This window comes from Schistocerca americana, chromosome 2 (genome assembly GCF_021461395.2).
Source record: "Schistocerca americana isolate TAMUIC-IGC-003095 chromosome 2, iqSchAmer2.1, whole genome shotgun sequence".
NCBI lineage: Eukaryota > Metazoa > Arthropoda > Insecta > Orthoptera > Acrididae > Schistocerca > Schistocerca americana.
This window is the reverse complement of record NC_060120.1, coordinates 204401204-204427940: the sequence shown is the minus strand read 5'-3', so window position 1 is coordinate 204427940 and position 26737 is coordinate 204401204. Positions and strand designations below refer to the sequence as shown.

At 45.0% G+C, this 26737-nt stretch overlaps 1 protein-coding gene across 1 annotated transcript in view; it reads right to left on the bottom strand.

Annotated features, from left to right (window-relative positions):
• LOC124594919 (rab3 GTPase-activating protein catalytic subunit) overlaps positions 1-26737 on the bottom strand; it is a 465991-nt gene that overhangs the window by 41062 nt on the left and 398192 nt on the right. The window contains exons 9-10 of the mRNA XM_047133411.1: positions 23339-23478; positions 5268-5575 (exon numbers count right to left, since the gene is read on the bottom strand). Of these exons, the coding sequence (XP_046989367.1) occupies positions 5268-5575; positions 23339-23478 (448 nt within the window). The remainder of the gene's footprint in view (positions 1-5267; positions 5576-23338; positions 23479-26737) is intronic.

Sequence of the window (26737 nt, the reverse complement as noted above, 5' to 3'; positions counted from 1 at the left end):
CTCCTGGCAGATTTTTCACAGAGCATAATTTAATCATCGTTAACACTTGCTTTAAGAATTATGAAAAAGACTGTAAATGTGGAAGAGACCTGGAGACACTGGAAGGTTTGAGATTGCATGTGTAACGGCAAGACAGAGATTTCTAAACCAGTATTTAAGCTTTAAGGCACTTCCAGGGGCTGATGTGGACTCTGCCCACAATTTAGTGGTTATGAATTGTACATTAAAACTGAGTAGTTTGTAAAACGGTAAGAAATTTAGGAGATGGGACCTGGATAAGTTGAAAGAACCACAGCTTGTTTAGAGTTTCACAGGAAGCATTAGGCAAAGATTGACAGAAACAGGAGAAAGAAATGCAATAGTAGAGCTACTAAAGGCCTTGGGAGATAGAGCGGTAGCAGAAATATTCCAACTGGTATGTAAGATGTATTAGTCACGGGAAATAGTCCCAGACTGTAAGAAGAATGTAATAATTCCAATTCCAAAGAAAGCAGGTGCTTTATAGGTATGAACATTACCGAACAATTAGTTTAGTAAGTCATGGTTGCGAAATACTGACACGAATTATTTACAGAAGAATGAAAAAATGGTAGAATCCGACCTCAGTGAAGATCAGTTTGGGTTCTGCAGACACATGCGAGGCGATACTGACCCTACGACTTATCTTAGATGATGGTTAAGGAAAGGCAAATCTACATTTATAGACTTCGTAAACTTGGAGAAAGCTTTTGACAGTGTTGAGATGGAATGCACCCCCTTAGCTGTGGGATTTCGGACAGTCCTTTCTTACACTATGCCTACAGTGTAAGACCCACACACACCCCTATTCACCAAACTTCAAGTTTCTGTCTTTATCGGTTTGGGCTGGGAGATTTTGAGTGTCAGTCAGGACATTGCCTTTTATACAGGGTGAGACATTTAAAACTGTTTGTCGGAATATTTGGAGAAATAAATGGGATTAAAAAAAAGCGGCCATAAAGGTTGTTCTCCTCCAAGAGGGACATTCATTAACATAACGCTCGACCCCCTGCACCACCCACGGGGCCTGGACGTGGGATGGCTTTGAAATCTTAAATACGAAACCCTATTTTTTTATTGCAGATTTGGATTCTCCATGAGAAAATATGTAACTTTTGTATGGAACATTTCTTTCATTTCATGATAGATGGCGCCATAATCGGCAGACATGAATTCAATGTAACAATTGTTGGAAGATGGTAACACCTCACAAAAATACCCATCCGATTGGAAAATCAATGTACATTATTTGATATTTGGGAAAATGCTATCTTGTGACACCTTCCACCCTCGCGCAATGCATTCATAGACTACATTTGGCGTTACCCAGAAACAACGACGTGGAGGTAGTAGTAATGTGTTCCCTTCGGGATGCTTGATTTTGGTGAGCCCCCTTGCCTCGCTCTATCTGGGGCTGCTTGATTACTGAGAGTTCCCCTGCCTCTCACAATTGTTTCAGCGCAGCAGATGTTCGAAATGTTGTCTGTTGTTTCTAATGTAAATTGGAACTGTGTGTCTGAATGACAATTGACATGTATTAGTGCCTCTGTGGTAATGTTTGCACATTCGTTGCAAATTTTCTGCTGCGTATCTTCGGGGGTTGTTCGTACATCCATGTAAACTCTCACTTTTATCCATCGCCACATGAAAAAATTGACAGAAATCAAATCGGATGAACGTGCGGGCCACGTTTAAGGACCTCCTCGTGCAATGCATCCACCCGGATAGTTTCGATTCAAAACTTCTCGAGCTAGTGGTGAATAATGCGCTCGGCATCCATCGTGCTGAAACCATTTATCCAGTCTCATCTGAAGTGGAACGTCGTCCATTAGTACGGGTAAAACATTATCCACAATGTCGCCGTACATTTGACCAAATACACTCCTGGAAATGGAAAAAAGAACACATTGACACCGGTGTGTCAGACCCACCATACTTGCTCCGGACACTGCGAGAGGGCTGTACAAGCAATGATCACACGCACGGCACAGCGGACACACCAGGAACCGCGGTGTTGGCCGTCGAATGGCGCTAGCTGCGCAGCATTTGTGCACCGCCGCCGTCAGTGTCAGCCAGTTTGTCGTGGCATACGGAGCTCCACCGCAGTCTTTAACACTGGTAGCATGCCGCGACAGCGTGGACGTGAACCGTATGTGCAGTTGACGGACTTTGAGCGAGGGCGTATAGTGGGCATGCGGGAGGCCGGGTGGACGTACCGCCGAATAGCTCAACACGTGGGGCGTGAGGTCTCCACAGTACATCGATGTTGTCGCCAGTGGTCGGCGGAAGGTGCACGTGCCCGTCGACCTGGGACCGGACCGCAGCGACGCACGGATGCACGCCAAGACCGTAGGATCCTACGCAGTGCCGTAGGGGACCGCACCGCCACTTCCCAGCAAATTAGGGACACTGTTGCTCCTGGGGTATCGGCGAGGACCATTCGCAACCGTCTCCATGAAGGTGGGCTACGGTCCCGCACACCGTTAGGCCGTCTTCCGCTCACGCCCCAGCATCGTGCAGCCCGCCTCCAGTGGTGTCGCGACAGGCGTGAATGGAGGGACGAATGGAGACGTGTCGTCTTCAGCGATGAGAGTCGCTTCTGCCTTGGTGCCAATGATGGTCGTATGCGTGTTTGGCGCCGTGCAGGTGAGCGCCACAATCAGGACTGCATACGACCGAGGCACACAGGGCCAACACCCGGCATCATGGTGTGGGGAGCGATCTCCTACACTGGCCGTACACCACTGGTGATCGTCGAGGGGACACTGAATAGCGCACGGTACATCCAAACCGTCATCGAACCCATCGTTCTACCATTCCTAGACCGGCAAGGGAACTTGCTGTTCCAACAGGACAATGCACGTCCGCATGTATCCCGTGCCACCCAACGTGCTCTAGAAGGTGTACGTCAACTACCCTGGCCAGCAAGATCTCTGGATCTGTCCCCCATTGAGCATGTTTGGGACTGGATGAAGCGTCGTCTCACGCGGTCTGCACGTCCAGCACGAACGCTGGTCCAACTGAGGCGCCAGGTGGAAATGGCATGGCAAGCCGTTCCACAGGACTACATCCAGCATCTCTACGATCGTCTCCATGGGAGAATAGCAGCCTGCATTGCTGCGAAAGGTGGATATACACTGTACTAGTGCCGACATTGTGCATGCTGTTGCCTGTGTCTATGTGCCTGTGGTTCTGTCAGTGTGATCATGTGATGTATCTGACCCCAGGAATGTGTCAATAAAGTTTCCCCTTCCTGGGACAATGAATTCACGGTATTCTTATTTCAATTTCCAGGAGTGTATATTACCTTCTATGAAGAATGTGACAATTACCTGCGTACCTAAAATACCGAACCAAACGCTGAAAATCCATGAGCGTTGATGTTCAACTTGCTTTACCCAACGGGGATTCTCCACTGACCAATAATGGATATTATGTCGACTCAGTTGACCACGGTTCGTGAATTTGATTCATCAGAGGAAAGTCTCCGTGAAATGAAATTATCATTGACTGGCAGTTGATCCTGTATCCAGTTGCACAAATTAAGGCGATTGAGAAAATCGTCACCATGCAGTTCTTGATGCATCGATAAATGGAATGGATGCCATTGGTGTCCATGTAGTACGCGTAGAGCACTTCTTTGCGAAATTCCTGAACCCCGCGCAGTTTACCGAGAACCAATGTGAGCATTTGTAGCAACCGCAGCTGAAGCAGTCACTGCGTTATTTTCGCCCCTATCTGGGAGCAGAGACCTTTGACGAACTTCGTCAACATTTCTATGAGCCTCAAAGTACGCGGAAATGATGTCGACCCTCTCTGCAGTAGTTAACATCGTGGAACAACTGGGACGAGATGTTAACAGTTCGGATCATTTAAGTCACATGTACAGTCTGACGACGGACTGAGCGCATGATCGCAGTCTGTGCGTCATTCGATTGTAGGAGGCGTCACTTGAAAGCATTATCAAAAATATGAAAAAAACTACTTCGAGTGTCGCAATCGGTTGTGTATTTGTTTGAGATAGTACCGTTTTGCAACAATTGTCACCTCATTTCCGTATTTGTCGATTACAGCACCATCTATTATGAAACGAAAGAAATGTTTCATACAAAAGTTACATATTTTTTCACGGAGAATCCAAACCTGCAGTAAAAAATAGGGGTTCCTATTTAAGATTTCGAAGTAAAAAATGGTTTAAATGGCTCTGAGCACTATGGGACTTAACATCTGAGGTGATCAGTCCCCTAGAACTTAGAACTACTTAAACCTAATTAACCTAAGGACATCACACACATCCATGCCCGAGGCAGGATTCGAACCTGCGACCGTAGCAGTCGAGCGGTTGCAGACTGAAGCGCGTAGAACCGCTCGCCCACCGCGGCCGGCATTTCGAAGCCACTGCCCCCTCTCTTCCCCAAGTGTGGTACAGCGGAGTAGAGCGTTATGTTAGTGGATGTCCGTCTTCGAGGTGAACAACGTTTAATACCACTTTTTTTGTAATGCGATGTGTATTTCGCCAAATATTCCGACAAACAGTTTTAAATGTCTGATCTGTATATAGAGACTATGCTTAAAAAACCATACGACAAATGAATAAATAAAAGAATGTGCAGACACTGCACTCACTGATGCTATACCGAAGTTGAAAACTACCATTATGAAGTGGAGTATTGTAAATTCTGTAGAATACTTGCAGAGTATGTAGATTGTCTCCGTTGGTAGCGCTAATTCTGTACGTTGGTATATCACGAAGGCTCAAAAAATGGTTCAAATGGTTCTGAGCAGTATGGGACTTAACAGCTATGGCCATCAGTCCCCTAGAACTTAGAACTACGTAAACCTAACTAACCTAAGGACATCACACAACAGCCAGTCATCACGAGGCAGAGAAAATCCCTGACCCCCCCGGAAATCGAACCCGGGAACCCGGGCGCGGGAAGCGAGAACGCTACCGCACGACCACGAGCCTCGGACTAGCACGAAGGAGTGCAGTGTCTGCAAATTTTATGACTGACGGTGTAATTAATAATATTAAGTTACAACAGTGACAAATTCATGGATTTTATTGTCTAACTGATTTCATATCCCTTAGTGTGGCGGTGTAAACGTTTTTATGAACCTGATGATGGTCTGTGACCGGAACTCGTTCTCCCATAGAGAAGTTTCATCAGCAGGTCTTGGCGGTAAATCAGGAGGATCCTGGAACATTTACGAGCTGCGGGGCGCCACCTGCATCACGCGGGCCCCACCTTGAAGCACTCCATGTCGGAGAGCAGGGCGGCGCTCATGATGCGCGCGCGCAGCTGGGCGGCGCGCTCGTCGGTGCCCAGCTGGACGAGCACGTCCTCGTCCTCCTGCTGCTGGTCCTCCGTCTTGGGCGTGTGCTGCTGCGTCACCGGCACGTACAGCGGCTCGCCCGTGCGCAGCAGCCGCAGCTGCGGGTGGCGCGACAGCCGGCCCGCGGGCCGGTTCCACAGCGAGTGGCGCGGCCGGTCGCCGCCGCCCCCGGCGCCCGCCGGCGCGTCCGCCGAGCAGTCGAAGAACTCCTCGTCCGACTCTGAAAGAGAACCGACACAGCGCACCCGTGCGATACACGCCACAAAAAATGTACACTGCACAACACAGTTAAAGGGTCACTTTTGCAAAATCCCATAACTGTCTCCTATCGCGACACACAAGTCTGAAATTATGCTCAAAGCTGCCTACGAACAAGGACTGTCCATGTTTTTTTTTTTTTTTTTATAAATATCGGGTCCCCGATATATCTATATTTAGAAAGATTTCTTTATCAGCCCTCGATGTATCGAAAAGAATTATCGATATATCGACGGGAATAATATTGACGTACTGGCCTGTAAAAATATCGGCTGCACATTGTACACTACTGACCGTTAAAATTGCTACACCACGAAGATGACGTGCTACAGACGCGAAATTTAATCGACAGGAAGAAGATGCTGTGGTATGCAGATGATTAGCTTTTCAGAGAATTCACACAAGGCTGGCGCCGGTGGCGACACCTACAACGTGGAAGTTTCCAACCGATTTCTCATACACAAACAGCAGATGACCGGCGTTGCCTTGTGAAACGTTCTTGTGATGCCTCGTGTAAGGAGCAGAAATGCGTACCATCACGTTGCCGACTTTGGTAGAGGTCGGATTGTAGCCTATCGCGATTGCGGTTTATCGTATCGCGACTTTGCTGCTCGCGCTGGTCGAGATCCAATGACTGGCTTCAGGAGGCTAATACGGAACGCCGTGCTGGATCCCAACGGTCTCGTATCACTAGCAGTCGAGATGACAGGCATCTTATCCGCATGGCTGTAACAGGTCGTGCAGCCACGTCTCGATCCCTGAGTCAACAGACGGGGACGTTTGCAAGACAACAACCATCTGCACCAACAGTTCGACGACTTTTGCAGCAGCATGGACTATCAGCTCGGAGACCGAGGCTGCGGTTGCCCTTGACTGGAGCGCCTGCGGTGGTGTACTCAACGACGAACCTGGCTGCACGAATGGTAAAACGTCGTTTTTTCAGACGAATCCAGGTTATGTTTACAGTATCATCATGGTCGCATCCGTGTTTGGCGACATCGCCGTGAACGCACATTGGAAGCGTGTATCCGTCATCGCCATACTGGCGTATCACCCGGCGTGATGGTATGGGGTGCCATTGGTTACACGTTCCAGTCACGTCTTGTTCGCATTGACGACACTTTGAACAGTGGACGTTGTTACATTTCAGATGTGTTACGACCCGTGGCTCGACCCTTCATTCGATCCCTGCGAAACCCTACATTTCAGCATGATAATGCACGAGCCTTTCTGGATACAGAAAATGTTCGACTGCTGCCCTGGCCAGCACATTCTCCAGCTCTCTCACCAACTGAAAACGTCTGGTCAATGGTGGCCGAGCAACTGGCTCGTCACAATACTCCAGTCACTACTCTTGATGAACTGTGGTATCGTGTTGAAGCTGCATGGGTAGCTGTACCTGTACACGTCATGTAAGCTCTGTTTGACTCAATGTCCAGGCGTATCAAGGCCGTTTATTACGGCCAGAGATGGTTGTTCTGGGTAGTGATTGCTCTGAATCTATGCACCCAAATTGCGTGAAAATGTAATCATATGTCAGTTCTTGTATAATATATTTGTCCAATGAATACCCGTTTATCATCTGCATTTCTTCTTGGTGCAACAATTTTAATGGCCAGTAGTGTAGATATATCAGAGGCCTCACACAGTCAAACAGAAACACTGGACGTGATCAAAGCTCAAAAAGAAGTAAGACTCCTTCACACAGTGAAAGCAAAATTACGTTCTACTCGAATTTCAAAAGAACAACTTCAAATATTTAACGATTACTGTGAAAAAGATATAATTTAAAATGAAAATACCGGGAATCGATACCGCCATTTCGATATCGATGCATCGGGAAAATATCGCCAATATATACAGATTTGTTTTTGGAAAAACTATCCATATATCCATATTTTGTCAACACCCCTATTAGAAAATCGCTGAAACAACCTGTGTGATTTCCCACACCAATTTTTCCTGATTGTTAAAACCGCTCAAAATAACTGGTTTCTGATATAAGCTATTTTCAGTTTTTTATTCCTGTTATTCACTGGATTAAACATAGAAATCTAACAAAGATTGAAAAATTTTGACACACACAGTATCGAGACACAAATAATAAAACATCACATTATACAGGCAAAGAAAAAAAATTTAAAAAAGTTAGACCATTCACCGTCCTCTGGTTTTCTCGAAAAGCGCCAACTGGCGGAATATTACAAGAAATTTACAGTATTGTTCTACTGATTCTAATTCTTTGAAACTCTGTTCAAAAATCATGCTGCAAACGGGGATCACAACACTATTTGGGCATTAAGAATAGTCATCGCTGAAGGGTGAAATGTCACGTCGAACGAGGACTACAAACGGATAAAGGCATAGCATGCACACGCAGGCAGCAACTGAGATACTTTCTGTTTTTATCGCCTACTGTGAATGATTGTTGTTAAATTTTTATGTATTCCTGTTAATATTCTTTCTTTCCTCTCTTCTGTTTCATACAAATGACGCTCAAACCTTTAATGTTTTAAACCAAGAAGCGTTGTACTTCGTTGCTACGTGAGTTCGTAAAAATATTTCCAGACTACGACTGTTGCCATTCTGCAGTACAACGGATGTCCGGAGGCGATAGCGAGACACTACAGTATAGACCAGGTGGGGGCAAGTCTCACACACTGCACGTACACGCATACCTTAAGCCACAACACACAGAAACAGCAACATTAGTATCTCAAGCTAAGCGGTACCAGTTCTTATGCCATGTGTCTGTTGCTTGTACCCATTCGCGTCGTTGTTAAAATAGCACCGATCGAGTTTCCCTTTTCTATAATAACGCAATATTTCAAATCGATGTCAATTTTTTCAGTAAAAATTACTCCTTTTTTAAAAAAAAGTTTATTTACAAACGAAAATTTTTACCACTGCTGCTACGGCTAATTGCTATTTCCATTTTTTACTCGGTTATTAGTAAAAAAAATAAAAAAAGCACCTGTTATAACCGAAACCACAGAAGTTCATCAAAGTACCGGTTATTCAGAACTGAAACACCAGTACCGCGTCTAATGGGAGGTTTACTTCCTTTTGGTTCAAAAAATCGATTTTTTTTTAAATTGCACTTTTGCATCCATAAAAGTGCTCAGAATCCATCCTTGAAACTGTTTTCCGAATACGGAACGGAAATGTTTGTTATTCGCGGTTGAACAAAAAAATGTACCTGCTTTTTCACGCACCAGTTTTTTTCTTTCGGAGGACGAGTTATTGTTTCTTGGGAGGAAACACACAAAATTCAAATGAAAGTTTGAATGCATGTGTTTGAAAGTTACCCCCCAAGCATTTGCATTCTGGTGCGAAGGCTGTGGACATGGCAACTTTCATGGCAGTGAGCAGCTTCAACGAAGGGTATTCAGCAATTATGAAGACCATGACAACGACGGACGTCACCCTGGGACTTTATTCGAGGCAGTTCGCCAAGCATTCGGACGACCACCGGATTCAAGCGGCCGAAAACCGCTTGTCACCGGCCGTACGAGCGGCTCTGGAGCAGCGCAGGATAGCCCAGATCGAGCAGAACGCCCTCTACGAGGAAGGACTAGTTTATGGACACGGAATAGCAGATTGAACGTACGTTGCATAATAATGCATTTATATTTAGTCGAAACTTCAAACGCGTTTTTCTCGAAATGACTTTTTTTTTTAATCGCGCGGTATGGTAACTTCAAATCTACTGAACCGATTGGCATGATTCTTTCTTTCCGACGAAGCTAACTAAATTGTCTAGGAGATGTACCACTTTTATTCCGATCCATCAACTATACTTGGCCGACGAAGTCAAAAATCGAAGAAAAGAACCTATATTTTTCAAATGGCCGTCATTTTGTTTCCTATGGTCCAAATAACTTTAGCGAGGTACAACTCCTAAAGAATCTTATATACTTCGCTAACGTCAACTCAATTTTGATTTCAGACGAGCCGGCTGACCTGTGACATACCGCGCATGGAGGTCTAAATAAAAATTGTGTTTCGTTCCGACCGCACCTCCGCCTTTGCTCTTCGACATTTCCGGTCGAAAAAATTCCTATTTGTAGAGGAAATATCAATAAACATTTTGACCAAATTTGGCATTGATATCTATAACACATCCCGAGAAAAAAATCTCAACGAACATGCTTTATTTGGGCCAAAGATAGTAAACCTCCCCTTACCCGGTCGGTTTTTCACCTCGCTATTACGAATTTCGTCTCTAGTGGTGCAAATGCCTCACCGTCGGGCTCGACTTCACTTTAAACAGCAAGGTGTCCACATATGTGAAAAATGCCATGTCTCGTGTAAGGTGCGTTAATGATGTCACACTAGCACCAAATTTCACCAAATTACTGCCAAAGGCCACGGTGAATGAGTCGCGCGATGGGAGGGTCGCCACACTCTTTCTTACATATTTAACCACTTGTTCCGACTTCCCTGCGACGGAGGTAAGAACAGCGACGCACAGCGTTGGAAACACGCGCTTTTCTTAATTGAGGCCGATGAAAACAATTCAGACACACCGCCACTCAGAATCGACCAGAAAGGCCTTAGGTTTGGCATAAAGGGCGCCAATGAAACACCGCCTTTCCTGTGGGCTTTGATTCCCACACGTTTCGCGATCGAAAACGATAGTTCGCAATACGATGTGCAACAGGATGTCGTTTTCGTCAATCCTTCAATCCTTGACGCGAATGGAAGGCTGAAAAGTGTAAGTACCCTGTGCTGCCTCGGATCACGTTCAAATTTCGTCCTATGGTTTTGAACAATCCCTATTGGTTCCACTCTGTATTAACTAAACTAAAGCTTACTGTCCGAACAGATCTCGGAAGCCCTAACGATACTGACCGACTGCCGTGTCATCCTCATCCTACAGGCGTCATCGGATGTGGATATGGAAGGGGGTGAGGTCAACACTCCGCTCTCCCAACCGGTGTCAGTTTTCGTGACCGGAGCCACTACTTCTCAGTCAAGTAGCTCCTCAGTTTGCCTCACAAGGACGGAGTGCAAGTCGCTTGCCAATAGCGTTTGGCAGACCGGATGGTCACCCATCCAACTGCTAGCCTAGCCCGACAGCGCTTAACTTCGGTGATCTGACAAGGACCGGTGTTACCACTGCGGCAAGGTCGTTGCCCTACCATCATGTATACCAGGGCGAAAATTGCAATCGCACAGCGTTTTAAAGGGGTCAGATCTCGTTAAATGCGATTGCAGCCTGACGATGTCTTTAAGAGGATTGCTGAATCGTCCGGGGGCGTCAGCTGTGTCGAACTTTGTCAAGAACCGTGTATGTCCATCAGACATGACGTCTGAAGTGATCGCTGTATCAAGGAGAAATCTACAAACATCAAACGCTTGCCCGTATTTTGAGGTTGGAATCTTCCTACGCGTCCGTCAGGGGGCCTGAAGATGGCGTAATAAATCACAAAAACTGGTAGCCCAATAAAATAAGTGTCGAAACAGACCGCTGAAAGGTGTTTGATTTGACATTGTGTTTTGTCAAGAACGTTCTGCTGCTCATCGCATGCAAACTGTCTTTTTCGATCGCTAAACGTGTAAGAATCAACGCCTCAACGAAAGCAGTTGGTTTCACTGACGCCCTTTCCGTCAGCCCCTGAGACCTCTGCGTGTCGATTCTGAGAAGCGGCGTGTCTGTTAGAAATGCGCCTGATTTCAACGCTGTGTATCCCGGTTCCCACCTCCACTTCACAGGCATCAAATGAAGGGGCGAATTGTGGGGCAAGAGTTGGTGTGACGTGTTCCGGCGTAAGGACGAGCGCCGGCACGAGGATCAAGAGCGTAACTGCAGAGAGGGCTGGGAGACGACGTCAGCCGATAGCACGCTGACTGGGACGTCACCACGACAGGAGGGGCATCTACACGAAGTGCGGTGTTCAGATTAATTCAAAAACTCTTTCCTAACGCCACTCCGAGTGAACTTGCATATGATAGTCTTATCTCTTCGTTAACTATTATGGTCAACAAGTGAATGTGGTAGCAGCTAGGTATCAGTTACTCAACTGCAAAAAACGGTCAGAGCAAACTTATCGTGAGTGGGTAACAGATTTGCGGGTATGACAAGGAAACGCAAATGTCCTCGCAGCGCTTTATACTCTGATGTTATGTTGTGTGATTCGATCGTGTACAATGTACCTGACGTCAAACTAAGAGAACAAATTTTGAAACAGTACGATCCTCCATTGCAGCAGGTAGTGCAAATACTAGATCAGTACGATTCAGGTGCCCTGTTAGCCAACAAATACAGGGTGAAAAGTATTTAAGCCGACAAACTCTGGGAGGTTGTAGGGGACATCAAAACAAATATTTTTCCCTAATGTCATTTTTTCCTATAAGGATAATTTAAACCGGTGGAGACCGTATTACGCTCTTCAGTTGTAGGCAACTGCTGTCCACCAGTGTAATAGTGCATTGTCTCTGTTTACTAATGGAGCGATACATCTGGTGTGAGTACACTGATATGGTTGGTGCGTACTATTTAGCACACGACAACGGACGAGCTGCACAGCTAGTTTATCAACAGCAATATCCTGATCACCGTATCCCGCATCATACGACCTTTGCTGCTGTGTACCAACGTCTGCGTGAGACCGGGTCATTTAGCAGATTACCTGGACAGGGACGCCGTCGCACGGTAAGAACGCTGCAATTTGAGGAAGCTGTCTCGCAGCATGTGGAGCGGAATCCTTCAATCAGCACTCGTACAATTGCACGTAACGTCGGGACGAATCACACGAATGTAAGAACAGTCCTTCGAGAGCAACTGTTACGTCCATTTCACTTACAGCGTGTCGACAACCTGGAACCAGTTTATTATCCACCCAGAGCACAGTTTTCGCAGTGGTACCTGGAACAGTGTGAAATGCATCCTACATTTCCATCCTCTGTGTTGTTTACCGATGAAGCAACATTCGTGCGTGATGGAGTCTTCAATATGCACGGTTCGCAAGTTTGGAGTGAGGATAACCCACAAGCCACAGTTACTAGCGCTTATCAAGTGCGGCTCTTCGTTAATGTGTGTGTCGGTGTTGTTGGGGACTGTTTAATTGGGCCGTATCTGCTACCTAGGCCATTAAATGGCAGGCACTATTTCAATTTTGTCGACAGAGCACTGCCAGAATTGCTGGAAGACGTCCTGCTCCCTACAAGACAACGCATGTGGTTCCAACATGACGGAGCGCCGGCACATTTCAGTCGTCGTGTGCGTCGATTCCTGGACCGACGGTTCCCAGAGAAGTGGATTGGCAGAGATGGTCCTGTACCATGGCCTGCTCGATCCCCAGATATGTCCCCTCTGCACTTTTTTGTGTGAGGAGAGATGCGCAACATTGTTTACGTAACTCCTATTGCACCAGAAGAGGATCTGGTTGCCCGGATAGTAGCAGCAGCAGGAACAATTCAGGATACTCCTGGGGTTTTTGCCCGTGTCAGACAGAACATGATCCGACGGTGTAGCCTTTGTTTACGTGTCAGCGGAGGCATTATTGAAAATCTGCTGTAATTGAAATTGGGTTGTCTTAATGTGTTCTGTCTTGGTCATAAAATAAATGGAAAAGTGTTTGTTGGTTTAATTAATTTGCTTCCAGAGAAATCTTCCGCTGCCGGTATAAATACTCCTCATAGGAGAAAATGACATTAGGGAAAAATATTTGTTTTGATGTCCCCTACAACCCCCCAGAGTTTGACGGTTTAAATACTTTTCACCCTGTATGAGCAGCCGGCAATTTACCGGGTTGAGTCCCTTGTTTGCGATCGGGCCATTCAGCGGCAGCTTGCGCTCACCACGCCGAGTAAACAACATTTCACGCTGCATAAGCAGTTCGCTAAACATACTATGCTTGTGGTAGGAAAGGACATGTGCAATCCGTATGTTTGCAACAGGAGAAACATAAGAAATCAGCCCACTCACAAAAAGCCAGCCACAAAGTCTGCAACAGGCATAAGCAAATCTAGCAAGCGTGCAATTTCTTCAGTGATACATCACCCCAACAAACGTTTTGTTCACTTACTTCTGTGTGGGAAACGTGTGAAATGTCAGATGAACACGGGTGCCTCTGTCACATTGCTATCCCGTCACACATATGAACTGTTAGGCTCCCCACCACGCCTGTCTAAAACTAGCACGTAACTGACAGCTTGTAATGGACAAGACATTCCCGTTCTCAGAAAGTGTACTTTGCCTGCTGTGTATCGCTCGCATACGCGAACAGTGACTTTTACTATGCCACGATTACACGATTGTGAGAACATATTCGGTCTTGATTCATTTTATTTGTTTGGCTTTAACATACTGGACAATGTGTTGTCAGTGTCTGCATTCAATGCAAAAGACAGAGTAGATAGCTTGCTAAAAGAATTCCCGGAACTCTTTTCTGAAGGTTTAGGCAAGGCTAAGAATTTTGTTGCACACATTACTATGGAAGATAATGCTCAGTCGAAATTTTGCCGGGCCAGAACTGTTCCCATTGCATTACGGGACAAAGTCGCTGCAAGATAGCAGAGCTATTGCGCCCATACAAGCTATTCAGTGAGCAAGTCTACTGGTTTTGCTTCCAAATCCTTCAGGTCACATTCGCCTCTGTGTTGACTTTAAGTCTACAATCAACCCACAAACTGTGATTGATACTTACCCATTGTCACAGCCAGAAGATCTCATGGACAAATTAGGCACTGGACGCTACTTTTCAAAAATTGATTTGCGCGACGCGGATCTTCAAATACTATTCGATGAAGGATCTCAAAAAGTGTGTAGTAAATACTCATTTGGGCTTGTTTAAATATCTGAGTTTACCTTTTAGCAGTGCTTCCACACCCTCCATTTCCCAATGGTATTTGTAACACCTGACTGCACAAATGCCAAACTGTTCACATTATTTGGATGATATTGTCGTAGCAGGCCGTACACCTGAGAACATACTGAAAATTTGCGTGCTTTGCTTCGTGTGTTATCTGATGCAGGACTTAAGTGTAGATTTGACAAGAGTGTTTTTTTTAAACCTGAGTTGCAGGATCTTGGTCATGTCAAACAGTCACGGTGTACATTCTCTTCAGTCATATTAGTTAGCCTTATGTGACCCGCCAGTTCCTCGCAATGTCACAGAATTGCAGTCAGTCTTAGGGAAAATGAACTATTATATTCGGTTCATACTGAATGCTGCGCAAATCGCGGCTCCATTGCATTGCTTGCCTCGAAAGAATGTCCCCTTTGTTTGGACAGATGAGTGCCAAGTAGCTTTTCAAAAACTTAAACATGCTTTGCTCAGTGATCGGTACTTAGTTCACTTTGAGCCTGACAAACCAGTTGTATTGCAAGCTGACGCTCCTCTGATGGAATCGCAGTGCTTTCGGACACAATTGGTGACAAAGACAGGCCTATTACTTTCGCATCAAAAGTGTTGTCCAAAGCACAGTGTAGCTATTCACAAATTGAGAAAGGGGCTCTGGCTACTGTGTATGGTGACACCAAATTCCACCACTATTTCTATGGCAGAAAATTCTACTTAGTAACAGATCACAAGCCTTTGCAGACCTTTTTTCATCCGACAAAACAGGTTCCTGTATGAACTGCCCAAAAATTGCAAAGATGGGGCTTTGTTGTTGTCTCAATACCAATAAGAGATTGTGTATCGTCCGGCAGCTCAACATGGTAATGCGGACGCACTTTCACGTATTACGATTGGCCCCGATACAGACTTTTACGCATCTGCTGCATCTTGTTGTCACATCGATGCTCAGGATTCTGAATTGCTTCAATCGTTTCCGCTAAACTACAGGAAAATTACACAAGCACGGAAGCTGATTCAGATTTGAACATTTTGCTAACATACATTCGCACATCTTGGCCTCGTTCTTTGCATAGCATAAAGAACTCTGTAGTTCGCCGATACTCTGCAAATCGGCAGAGCCTCAAAATGACAGTGGACAGTCACGTGCGTTGATCCCTAAAGCTTTGCAAAAATAAGTGCTGCAGTTACTTTACCAAGGACACTGGGGGATTATCGTATGAAACAGTTAGCGCTTCGACACTGTACTCGGTAGGCTATGGACACCCAAATAGAACAGATGACGTGACAGCGTCATGCATGTGCGGAAAATCAGTCCGCTCCGCCACAAAAATTCTCTGCGTGGCCTAAGTCGCAGGCGCCATGGCAAAGTGTGCACACAGACTTTGCGGGACCTTCTGGAACACTCGATGGTTGATTGTGGTTGACTCGCATAGCAAGTTTCCTTTTGCTGTACCAATGAACTAGACAACGTCACGTAGCGCAATTCACGTGTTGTCCTCTATTTTTTGCCTCTAAGGTTTACCTGAATTCATAGTGTCCGACAACGGCCCTCAGTTCAAGTCAGATGAATCTGAAACATTCTGTGAACGCAATTGCATACAGCATCCAACTAGTGCACCGTTCCATCCATAGACAAACGGTTGTCAGGACCTTCAAGCAGCAGATGGCCAAACTTCGCTGCGCACACACCAGAGATCAAGCACTGCAAATGTTTGTCGCATCCTATTTTTCGCACCAGCCGGCGCGGTGGCCGAGCAGTTCTAGGCGTTTCAGTCCGGAACCATGCGGCTGCTACGGTCGCAAGTTCGAATCCTGCCTCGGGAATGGATGTGTGTGATGTCCTTAGGATAGTTCGGTTTAAGTATTTCTAAGTCTAGGGGACTGATGACCTCAGATGTTAAGTTCCATAGTGCTTAGAGCCATTTGAACCATTTTTTCGCACCCTCGAGACGGACCATCGCCGGCGGAATTGCTTCACGGCCGCCTCCATCGGACACTGCTCCATCAACCTCCTCAGCACCCGGCGCCGAAGGAAGGCCGCAAGTACCGTTTCGCGCCGCATTATATTGTCTTTTACAGGGTGTTTAGTGGCAGCAGACGGTGGGCGCGAGGCGAGATCGTCCGTCGACTTGGTGCTTGCATGTATCTTATTTGAGGTCCAGATGACTTGCAGCGCCGACATCAAAATCAACTTAGCCTCTGTCATGTGCACAATGATCTTTCAGAGTCTCTTCTCCCAAATTCACGGAACCCTAGGATAGCGGGGACACAGTAGCCGCAAGAGGGTGTCATCACGACACCGCGAGACACCCCATGGAGACGGAGCCTTCGCCTCCTCCGCCTCCTCTCGTCTGACCGATGGAGCTGGACCCGCCCACACCGCGGCTGTCGCCGCCTTCTTCATCTGGTTCATAGGATCAGGAGGTGGACGCGTACTCTTCTGGTCGTTTCCCGGGGGACGTTCCCACCAGAGCAAAGGCCGGAAGCTTGACGTCCCCTGCAGCCACAGCTTCCGGTCCAGCACTGCGTCCACACTCCTGCCTTCCCCGCCGTTGTCGCGCTTCCTACATGATGACAATCCGCCAGTTTGTGGGGAAGGAATGTTCCGGCGTAACAACGAGCGCCGGCACGAAGGTCAGGAACGATATAGTAGAGAGGGCTGTGAGACGACGTCAACCGACACCACGCTGACTGGGACGTCACCACGACAGGAGGGACATCTACGTGACGCGCCGGCTAGCCTCGGCCGCACTAGACGAGCCGTGACTTACGAGCTTGTGTGATTAGTTTGCATCGAAATTATTTCTATCGAAGGACATTGATTATTTGCATGTCGCCAATTGCTTGCGACACCACCTTGTACATACGCAAGTTAAGTATTGACATTTGTATTACTGTAATATACTCCATTAATGAGGTATGCTTGTATGTTATCTAGCTATTCGAGAAAACAGTTTCCTAGGCAGCCCATAAGACAAAAGTGGCCAGGATCCCATATGGCGATCTTCGCGTCGTGTGACACGTCCACGATAGCACTGGGCAGAGCTGTGGTGAAATTTGGTGCCATTGTGACATCATTAACACACCTTACAGCTGATATGAACTGAGTTCTGGCACCTTATTCGCAAGTGTCGATACCTTGGTGTTTGAATCGCCACCGAATTCGAGGGTGCCCACTCACGACAGCATCCTTTTGCACCATTACAGAGGAAGTTTTAAGGGACTTTTAGGCCAAATTTGAAACTTCTGCGTCGCCATGGGAGAGAATTAAGTGGTTTCGAAGAAGCGGTCCTTTAATTGTGTTGCGCAACATATTTATTTACGTACGTGAGCTACTGATAAATTAACTTACGATAGGCTATTAAAAATAAACAAATGCTTCTAACTTAATGGCGCTTGCGTGGTCGGAAGACTTCGGAGGTCGCTTTGCGTCAGTCAGCTCTCTGTTGCGTTATTTAGTGAGTAAGTAGGGAACGATTCACACAGACCGTGTTATTGCTTCTCCCACCTGTTGCAAAGCAGTCTTTGATTAGCTTCCTGAAAGAAGACGCAGTCAATGCCGCCGAGACCCTTCGTACACGCTGTATCGTGCGTATGGGTGTGTCGTTATGAGTAACGCTGCTGTGTGGGGGTGGTGCAGAAAATTCGAGGCTGGACGCACGGACGTGCTTCATGAAAGTACGCGAGGACTACATTTAGATGTGACACATGATCTTGTTCGATATGTGCATGAAATTGTGTGTACAAGACGTCACTGCACAATCACCGAACTTCCTGAACATGTCCCTCAGATTTCAAGGACAACCTTCTTTTACGTTTTCACACAGACGTTGGGATGCCACAAAGTTTGTGCATGGTGGTTACCAAAGTGGATAAGCACTGCTCACAAAACTGAAAAAATAGGTTCGGTCTTGACATTCTTTCTGCGCTTCCATGAAAAAAGTGTGGAGGACTGCCAATCGTACAGTCAGCATTGAATGTCCTTACACTGGCTGGCTACTTTCGTACGCTCTCCATTTCTTTTCTTTTAGTTTATTGCCTTTCGGGAAGAGCCATCTCAACTGTGGAATGTCAAGTACGAAAATATGAACGTGAGAACAATATAACACCCAGTCCCCGAGCGGAGAAAATCACCGATCCGGCCAGGAATCGAAGATGAGCCCCTTCGGTCAGTAATACGCCGCGCTTACCCCGCAGCCCCCGAGGTTGGACGAGCACAGAACCGTAAGTCCGGTCCACGTGAGATCCACCGGATTAGAGGCCTAAAACAAATTGCCAGAAAATGCCCAATGGTAAATTAAGATGATTTCCCCGTCTAAAATGTCCAGCAATTAACGTGAGCAATTAAAATTCGTCACTAGGCGCGAAACGTAAAATTGTCCATTTTCTAATAATATTTACGAGTTCCGAAGGTAAAGTCTCTTCCACCGTTCGCAATTATTTTCAAGTAAAATCAATTACTTTGAAGAACATTAACCAATAAATTAAAGTCACAGTTGTCATACACCATGCAATCAATCACTTCAAGCTACTAAGAAAAACCAATACACTGATGTAATTGAGGTCTGATATTTTTTCCATAAAACAATATAGGTATTGCACGTCATATGTCCCTAGTTACTTCAGTTATTTATTTTACACGTCACAGTAACAAACTGAGAAGCAAATCTCTCAGTAATTCAAATGCAACTTTAATTTAACTAAACTGACCTGACGCAAAATGAGTGATCCATGTCAGTCTACAGAGAATACAACACAACGACTGAACGAACATAATTAGGTGTTCAGCAGCAGTGGTGTTCTTTGACTCCTGGAATCGTCGTCCTGCCGCCGTTGTTGTCGTAATGCGGTACCACATGATTTCATCTTACCCAGAGCCTCTGCATAATGGGTGGCTTGTCACAATAAATACTCTTCTGTAACATTTTTTCACCTACATTAGCACATAACATTTCCCCGCTTGTACTTTCACTTGGCCTCTCTGGTATAACGTTTCATAAATGCCCTTATCTCTATGATGTGCAGGGCGATTAAAATTACGTTCTGATGCTCGTCATTTTAGCACGTATATCAGTTGCTGTCACCTGGCAAAACAGTAAGAACCCTTTATGCAGCCAACATCATGGGGAAATTTCTCGCCATGCCCTAAATGTAAGCTCTAACCACAACGATTCAGTAGCAATGGAGAGACGCCAGACCTCTCCCATTTGCGAGTGGTAACTGGCCGAGGCAGCTACAAAATGAAACAGGGCGAACACACATGGCTGACCAAGGAATGAACGTGACACTGTAACACACCGATACACAGATCATCCAGAACATTATGAACACCTATGTAATAGCTGGTATGTCCACCTTTGGCACAGATAACAGCAGCGAAGCGTCGTGGCATGGAACCAATGAAGCCTCGTTAGGTCGCTGGAGGGAGTTGGCACCACATCTTCAGACACAAGTTACCAAATTCCCGTAAATTCATGGGAGGGATTGGGAGGCGGAAAGGATGAACTCTGACGCAACGTTTAATCACATCCCACATGTGTTCGATCGGCTTCAGATCTGGTGAGTTGCGGGGGAGGGGGGGGGGGGGGGGGGGCAGCCACATCAACAGGAACTCCACACTATGTTTCTCGAACCACACCATCACATCCATCACACTCCCAGCCTTGTACATGGCGCATAATCTTGGTTGGTTGCCTCGACGATGGATGATCCGTATGGGGCGTATGCATGTCGCACTGCACCAAATGCCTCCAAGATAACCTGATTTCACATTTTCTCTATGGGAATTTGTGAAAGATGTCGTGCACATGCCCCCTTTATAACAATGGATGAAACGGAACATCACACAACAGTGATTGCAATAGCACCAGACATGCTCGCAAAAGCATGAGGCGAGTTTGACAATCATTTCGGCGTTTCTCGTGGGTTCCGTAGAGGGCACATTGAACAGCTGTGAAAGGTAGGTGACTGTATTGGGTTGGTGCATAACTTCGTAGCGTCTTTCCATAAATTTAACAAACACTATTTACAACATTCTGCCAACGCTTGGGTAATATATGGCCACCGGCAGATTTTTATGATTTTGGCTTAGAGCATGCTGTACCCATACCAATGGCTCTGAGCACTATTGGGACTTAACGACTGAGGTCATCAGTCCCCTAGAACCTAGAACTACTTAAACCTAACTAACCTAAGGACATCACACACATCCATGCCCGAGGCAGGATTCGAACCTGCGAACGTAGCGGTCACGCGGTTCCAAACTGACGCGCTTAGAACCGCACGGCCACACCGGCCGGCTGTACCCATACCAGATTTCTGAATCTTCCTCATAGATCACATCGATGGTGCAATGAACACAGTTCATAACATTGGCCAATTCTCGAGTACACGTGGATAATTGTGCATTAATGCGTTTAAAGATCTTCATCAGACCTCGAATGTCTTCCTGAACGTGGGGAGTCACTAAAGTCAAAACGATCCTCTTTAAAACGAGGAAACCATTTTCTTGCCGTACTCTGTCCAGTATCATTATCCCCACACACGGTGCGAATGTTTCTGGCTGCCTCCGCTGCTGTCACCCCTCTACTGAACTCAAATGGAAGAATATGTCAGAAATGTTCCAATTCCTCCACTTGGCACTCCATTTTCTAGCTTCAACAGCTCCACTCCGAATTACAAAATGACATATTTTAACTCAAATGCCAAAACTTAACTAAAAAAAAATGACAATTGATAAATAAACTCATAGCAACAGGAATACCAATACGCACGACAAAAACGCTATGAGCTTCTGGACGAACCTTATAATAAAAATTCACTTGTTTATATGTGCATGCATCCGGTAGTTGAGTGGTCAGCGCGACAGAATGTCAATCCTAAGGGCCCCGGTTCGATTCCCGGCTGGATCGGAGATTTTCTCCGCTCAGGGACTGGGTGTTGTGTTGTCCTAATCATCCTCATTTCGTCCCCATCGACGAGCAAGTCGCCGAAGTGGCGTCAAATCGAAAGACTTGCCCCAGGCGAACGGTCTACCCGACGGGAGGCCCTAGTCACACGACATTATTATTATTATTATCAAGATTTTAAACATGGCTGCAGCAGCAACTGTTAAAATTCTTCACAATAAAGGATGGCAGCCAAAAACAGTTGCAGGATAGAATTTTTTTTTTTATTAAAATTCTTGACCAAGGTTTCGGTACATATAAATATACCTTCATCAGAATTACATTTCCTGAATAGAAAGACACATTCATTAGAAAAGCCATATCAACGAAAGTGAGAAACAGAAGCTTAAATAACGGTGAAATTGCTAAAGTAATACAGGCACACAATCTTTAGTACTTACTAAAATTACATCATGCACTGGAGAATAATGAAACAATTATGCCAAAAGGCGTCGTCAGTAATTAAAATATCATCTCCATTTGTACGACATGTGTAATGGGTACAGGATCAAAGCGAACAGTTTAACAATGTTACTTCGCCTATGAACTGTTGAGACACGAGTGTGATGGCACTAAGGTAGATTGTTTCGCCGAGAGAGGGCACTTGCATGTGCCAGACTCGCGCATATTACAATCCATAAATACATACATAAGCGCATCAAAATTATTAAAGGTTTTGTTAATTCAAACTTTGTCTTAATAATTGCTCGAAGAATTAGAGATTTTCAAGCATCTGTCTCTAAAAGATGGTTTTGTTCTTAATGAACAGGTGCAGCTTCGAAACAAAAATTTTTTAGACAGTTTCAAACCCCTCATTGCCTTAATGTAATATAGTCTGGCTGACTAGGAGTTATTTTCTTGCTTGTTGATGCCGGTTAAATGCGCTTTTCCTATCTTGTTGGGATCTACATATTGTGATGTTTGTTAATTATGAATTTCAATGTGCATGTGTGGTTAAATGACTACTATGTTTTATTCATACAGACAGATGGTTTCGTTTTATTATAACATTTTGGTTGTTTCGCTAGTATGTATTTCACTGCCTACATTACGTGAGACTCTCGCGCATTACAGTAGTGCCCTCTCTCGTTAGATGTTCCAAGCGCAAGCTTTATCCGTTTGACACTAGGACACAGATAAATTTGGTTCTATATTTATAGTTTACATAAATGTCTTTAATTGGCGTGATACGCTTTATTTATTAAGACAAAGTTTGAATTAACAAAACCTTTAATAATTTTGATGCGCTTATGTATGTATTTATGGATTGTAATATGCGCGAGTCTGGCACATGCAAGTGCCCTCTCTCGGCGAAACAATCTACCTTGGTGCCATCACACTCGTGTCTCAACAGTTCATAGGCGAAGTAACATTGTTAAACTGTTCGCTTTGATCCTGTACCCATTACACATGTCGTACAAATGGAGATGATATTTTAATTACTGACGACGCCTTTTGGCATAATTGTTTCATTATTCTCCAGTGCATGATGTAATTTTAGTAAGTACTAAAGATTGTGTGCCTGTATTACTTTAGCAATTTCACCGTTATTTAAGCTTCTGTTTCTCACTTTCGTTGATATGGCTTTTCTAATGAATGTGTCTTTCTATTCAGGAAATGTACTTCTGATGAAGGTATATTTATATGTACCGAAACCTTGGTCAAGAATTTTAATAAAAAAAAAAAAAAATTCTATCCTGCAACTGTTTTTGGCTGCCATCCTTTATTGTGTATTATTATTATTATTATTATTATTATTATTATTATTATTATGTGCATGCACGTAAAACATATAGCGTTGTAGAATCTGATGGTTTTTACGAAAATGAAAATTTTGAGGTTGTGTGGGAAAGTTAAGATTTATCTTCATTTACGGAGAAACCGGATGAACATTTTTGAAGCAACTTGTACTCTAATTCTAGCAACCAACAACCGACGCAGTAAGGACGAGTCCTCTGGATCGCTTACCCGTGTCGGTGTCCTCGGTGTCGACGGACGTGGCCCTCGCCTCCCGCTCGCGCGCCAGCCGCCGCTCGATGCACCTGTTGAGCATCTGCAGCTTCTGGTGCAGCAGGCACGTGCGCAGGTCGGGGTCCCCTGGCGCAACTCTGCAACACGCCGAAGCACGAAGGGTTGCATAAGCAGCCAGGCGTTACCGTCAACGCAACTGAATAGTGTTTCCAGCTGTACAGAAGAGAGGGGTGTCCAACCCGCGGGCCGCATACCGCCCAAAACAAGTATGAATACGGCTCAAGAAGTGACCATATATCACACGATGGGTAAAAAATTTCCATAAAATTTTTTTGATAAACTAAATATTTTCAACTTGATAATCGAGCCACACGATTCTATACTCTCACTGGATCATCCAGCTCTCAACATTGACGCTCACGCTAGACCTGAACCGCCCAGAGTCTCGTTCTTATGACAGCCAATCCGTCACACGCCATGACCTTTTACTTTTGGGCTACTTCTACTGCAACTGAGAAACTAGAGATTTAGAGACGTATAGTGAGATTAATTACCGCTAGTTCTGATCGCCATAAGTCGAAAGAAATTATAAAGCTTCATGAGGATTGTAATTACAGCCAATGTCTGCTATCTAACGGAACTGTAATTCTGTTGTAACAGATTTGATATCATATGCATTGCTACAAATAAGAACCACATTTGAACATTAATGTCTCAATAATGGGCTTCTTACTTTCGTGTGCAATTTCTACCATAGCAGATGATGGGTACAAAGTGATGAGCATTAATTCAATTCAGTTTCTTCATTCGACAGCAGCTCTCGGCCTAGCTTCCTGTGGGATATAATAATCTTCAAATCAAGGTATTCCTCAGAAATTTTGATGCTGAGTAAGGTGACACATTTTAAAGAAATAAGGTTGCTCAGCAGAGGCCAGGTGTTAAAAAGATTTTATAGCATAATTAATGAAACCAAATCGTTCATGATATCAAAGGCAAAAAATGTGCCGGAACTCGTTGATGCCAACTCGGTGGCAGATTTAGTATTTGCGACAGATTTGATTGCTCATTTACCTGACTTAAACAAGTGTCTTCAAGGTAGAAACCTATGTACAGCAGAATGTCTCAAACAACAAATGCGTTCAACTTAAAGTGAAATTATGGCAGGTACAAGTATATGCAAACAATTTTCTTCATTTCAGTACATTGGACAAATACAATCATACAGACGGGATCAAATATGCAGCCATACTTTTAGATTTGATGCAACAATCTGAAAACCGATTTTAGGATTTTCTAAAAAATAATCAAAATGAGTAAAGAATCAAAATCTCAGATGAACACTTTGAGAACACCATTAGAATTGCAACCACTTCGAGCAAACATCATAATGATACATTGGTTTCCCTAATTGAGTCAAATGTCACATTAATTCTATTATTTGTAATTGCTTACACATAAAATTATTAATGACATCTCGTACATCAAACTTCATTTTAATTTCAACTTCCTTTTTTAAGATAAATAATCAGAAACTAATTATTTTTCAATTACTTAGATGCGTGAACTATATACACTATGAGATCAAAAGTATCCGGACAGTCCCAAAAACATACTTTTATCATATTAGGAGCATTGTGCTACCACCTACTGCCAGGTACTCCATATCAGCGACCTTAGTAGTCATTAGACATCGTCAGAGAGCAGAATGGGATGCTCCGCGGAACTCACGGACTTCGAACGTGGTCAGGTGACAGGGTGTCACTTGTGTCATACGTCTGTACGCGAGATTACCACACTCCTAAACACCCCTAGGCCCACTGTTCCCGATGTGATAGCGAAGTTGAAACGTGATGGGACACTTACAGCACAAAAGCGTACAGGTCGACCTCGTCTGTTGACTGACGGAGACTGCCGACAGTTGAACAGGGTCGTAAATGGGTAGTAGGCAGGAATCTATCCAGACCATCACAAAGGTATTCCAAACTGCATCAAGATCCACTGCAAGTACTGTGACAGTTAGGCGGGAGGTGAGAAAACTTGTATTTCATGGTCGAGCGGCTGCTCATAAGCCACAATTCATGCAGGTAAATGCCAAACGACGCCTCGCTTGGTGTAAGGAGCGTAAACATTGGACGACTGAACAGTGGAAAGAAAGTGGTGTGGAGTGACGAATCACGGTACACAATGTGGAAATCCGATGGCAGGGTGTGGGTATGGCGCATGTCCGGTGAAAGTCATTTGCCAGCGTGTATAGTGCCAAGAATAAAATTCGGAGGCGGTTGTGTTATGGTGTGCTCGTGTTTTTCATGGAAGTGGCTTGCAACCCTTGTTGTTTTAAGTGGCACTATCACAGCACAGGCCTACATTGATGTTCTAAGCATCTTCTTGTTTCCCACTGACGAAAAGCAATTGGGGGATGGCGATTGCATCTTTCTACACGATCGAGTACCTGTTCATAATACAAGGCCTATGGCAGAGTGGTTACACGACACTAACATCCCTGTAATGGACTGGCCTGCACAGAGTCCTCACCTTAATCCCATAGAACAACTTTGGGGTGTTCTGGAACGCCGAATTCGTGCCAGGCCTCACCGATCGACATCGATATCTCTTCTCAGTGCAGCAATGCGTGAAGAATGGGCTGCCATTCCCCAAGAAACCCTCCAGCACCTGATTAAACGTATGCCTGCGAGAGTGGAAGCTGTAATCAAGGCTAAGGGTGGGCCAACACCATATTGAATTCCAGCATTACCGATGGAGGACGCCACGAATTTGTAAGTCATTTCCAGTCAGGTGTCCGGATACTTTTGATCACATAGTGTACCTCCAACAGTCCCTCTTTTTTTGCGCAGCGGTTATTGTTAGTGTTTAGCATATTAGATGCGGCCCACAAATACTCATCTTCTTTCAGTGCGACCCAGGTAAGTTAAAAGATTTGACACCTCTGGCACAGACTGAAGGAAGATATACGTAGGCTCAAGGTGTTAGTAGATTTAAAGTAAGTTTTTGGCAATTTCGACTGGAATACACTCTTTGAAGTTAGGAACGTAGCGTTGATGAAATGCAGGGAGCGAAAATTTATCTGTAACTTGTACAGAAACCACAACGCAGTTGTAAGAATAAAATAAACAAGAAACAGATGCAGTAGTTCAGAAGGAAGTGAGGCAGGGAACAGCCCGTCTCTGATGCTATTCAGTCTGAAAACTGACCCAGCAGTAAAGGAGAAAAGTGAAAAGGTAATTAAAGTTCACGGAGATGAAATAAAAACTAACAGGTTTGCCGTGGCACAGCAGTCGTGCCAGAGGTGGCAAAGACAATGGAACAGCACTTGAGCGCTACGGATATTGTTATGAAAAGAGGTTATAAGACGAATATCAAGAGACTGGACAGAAAGGT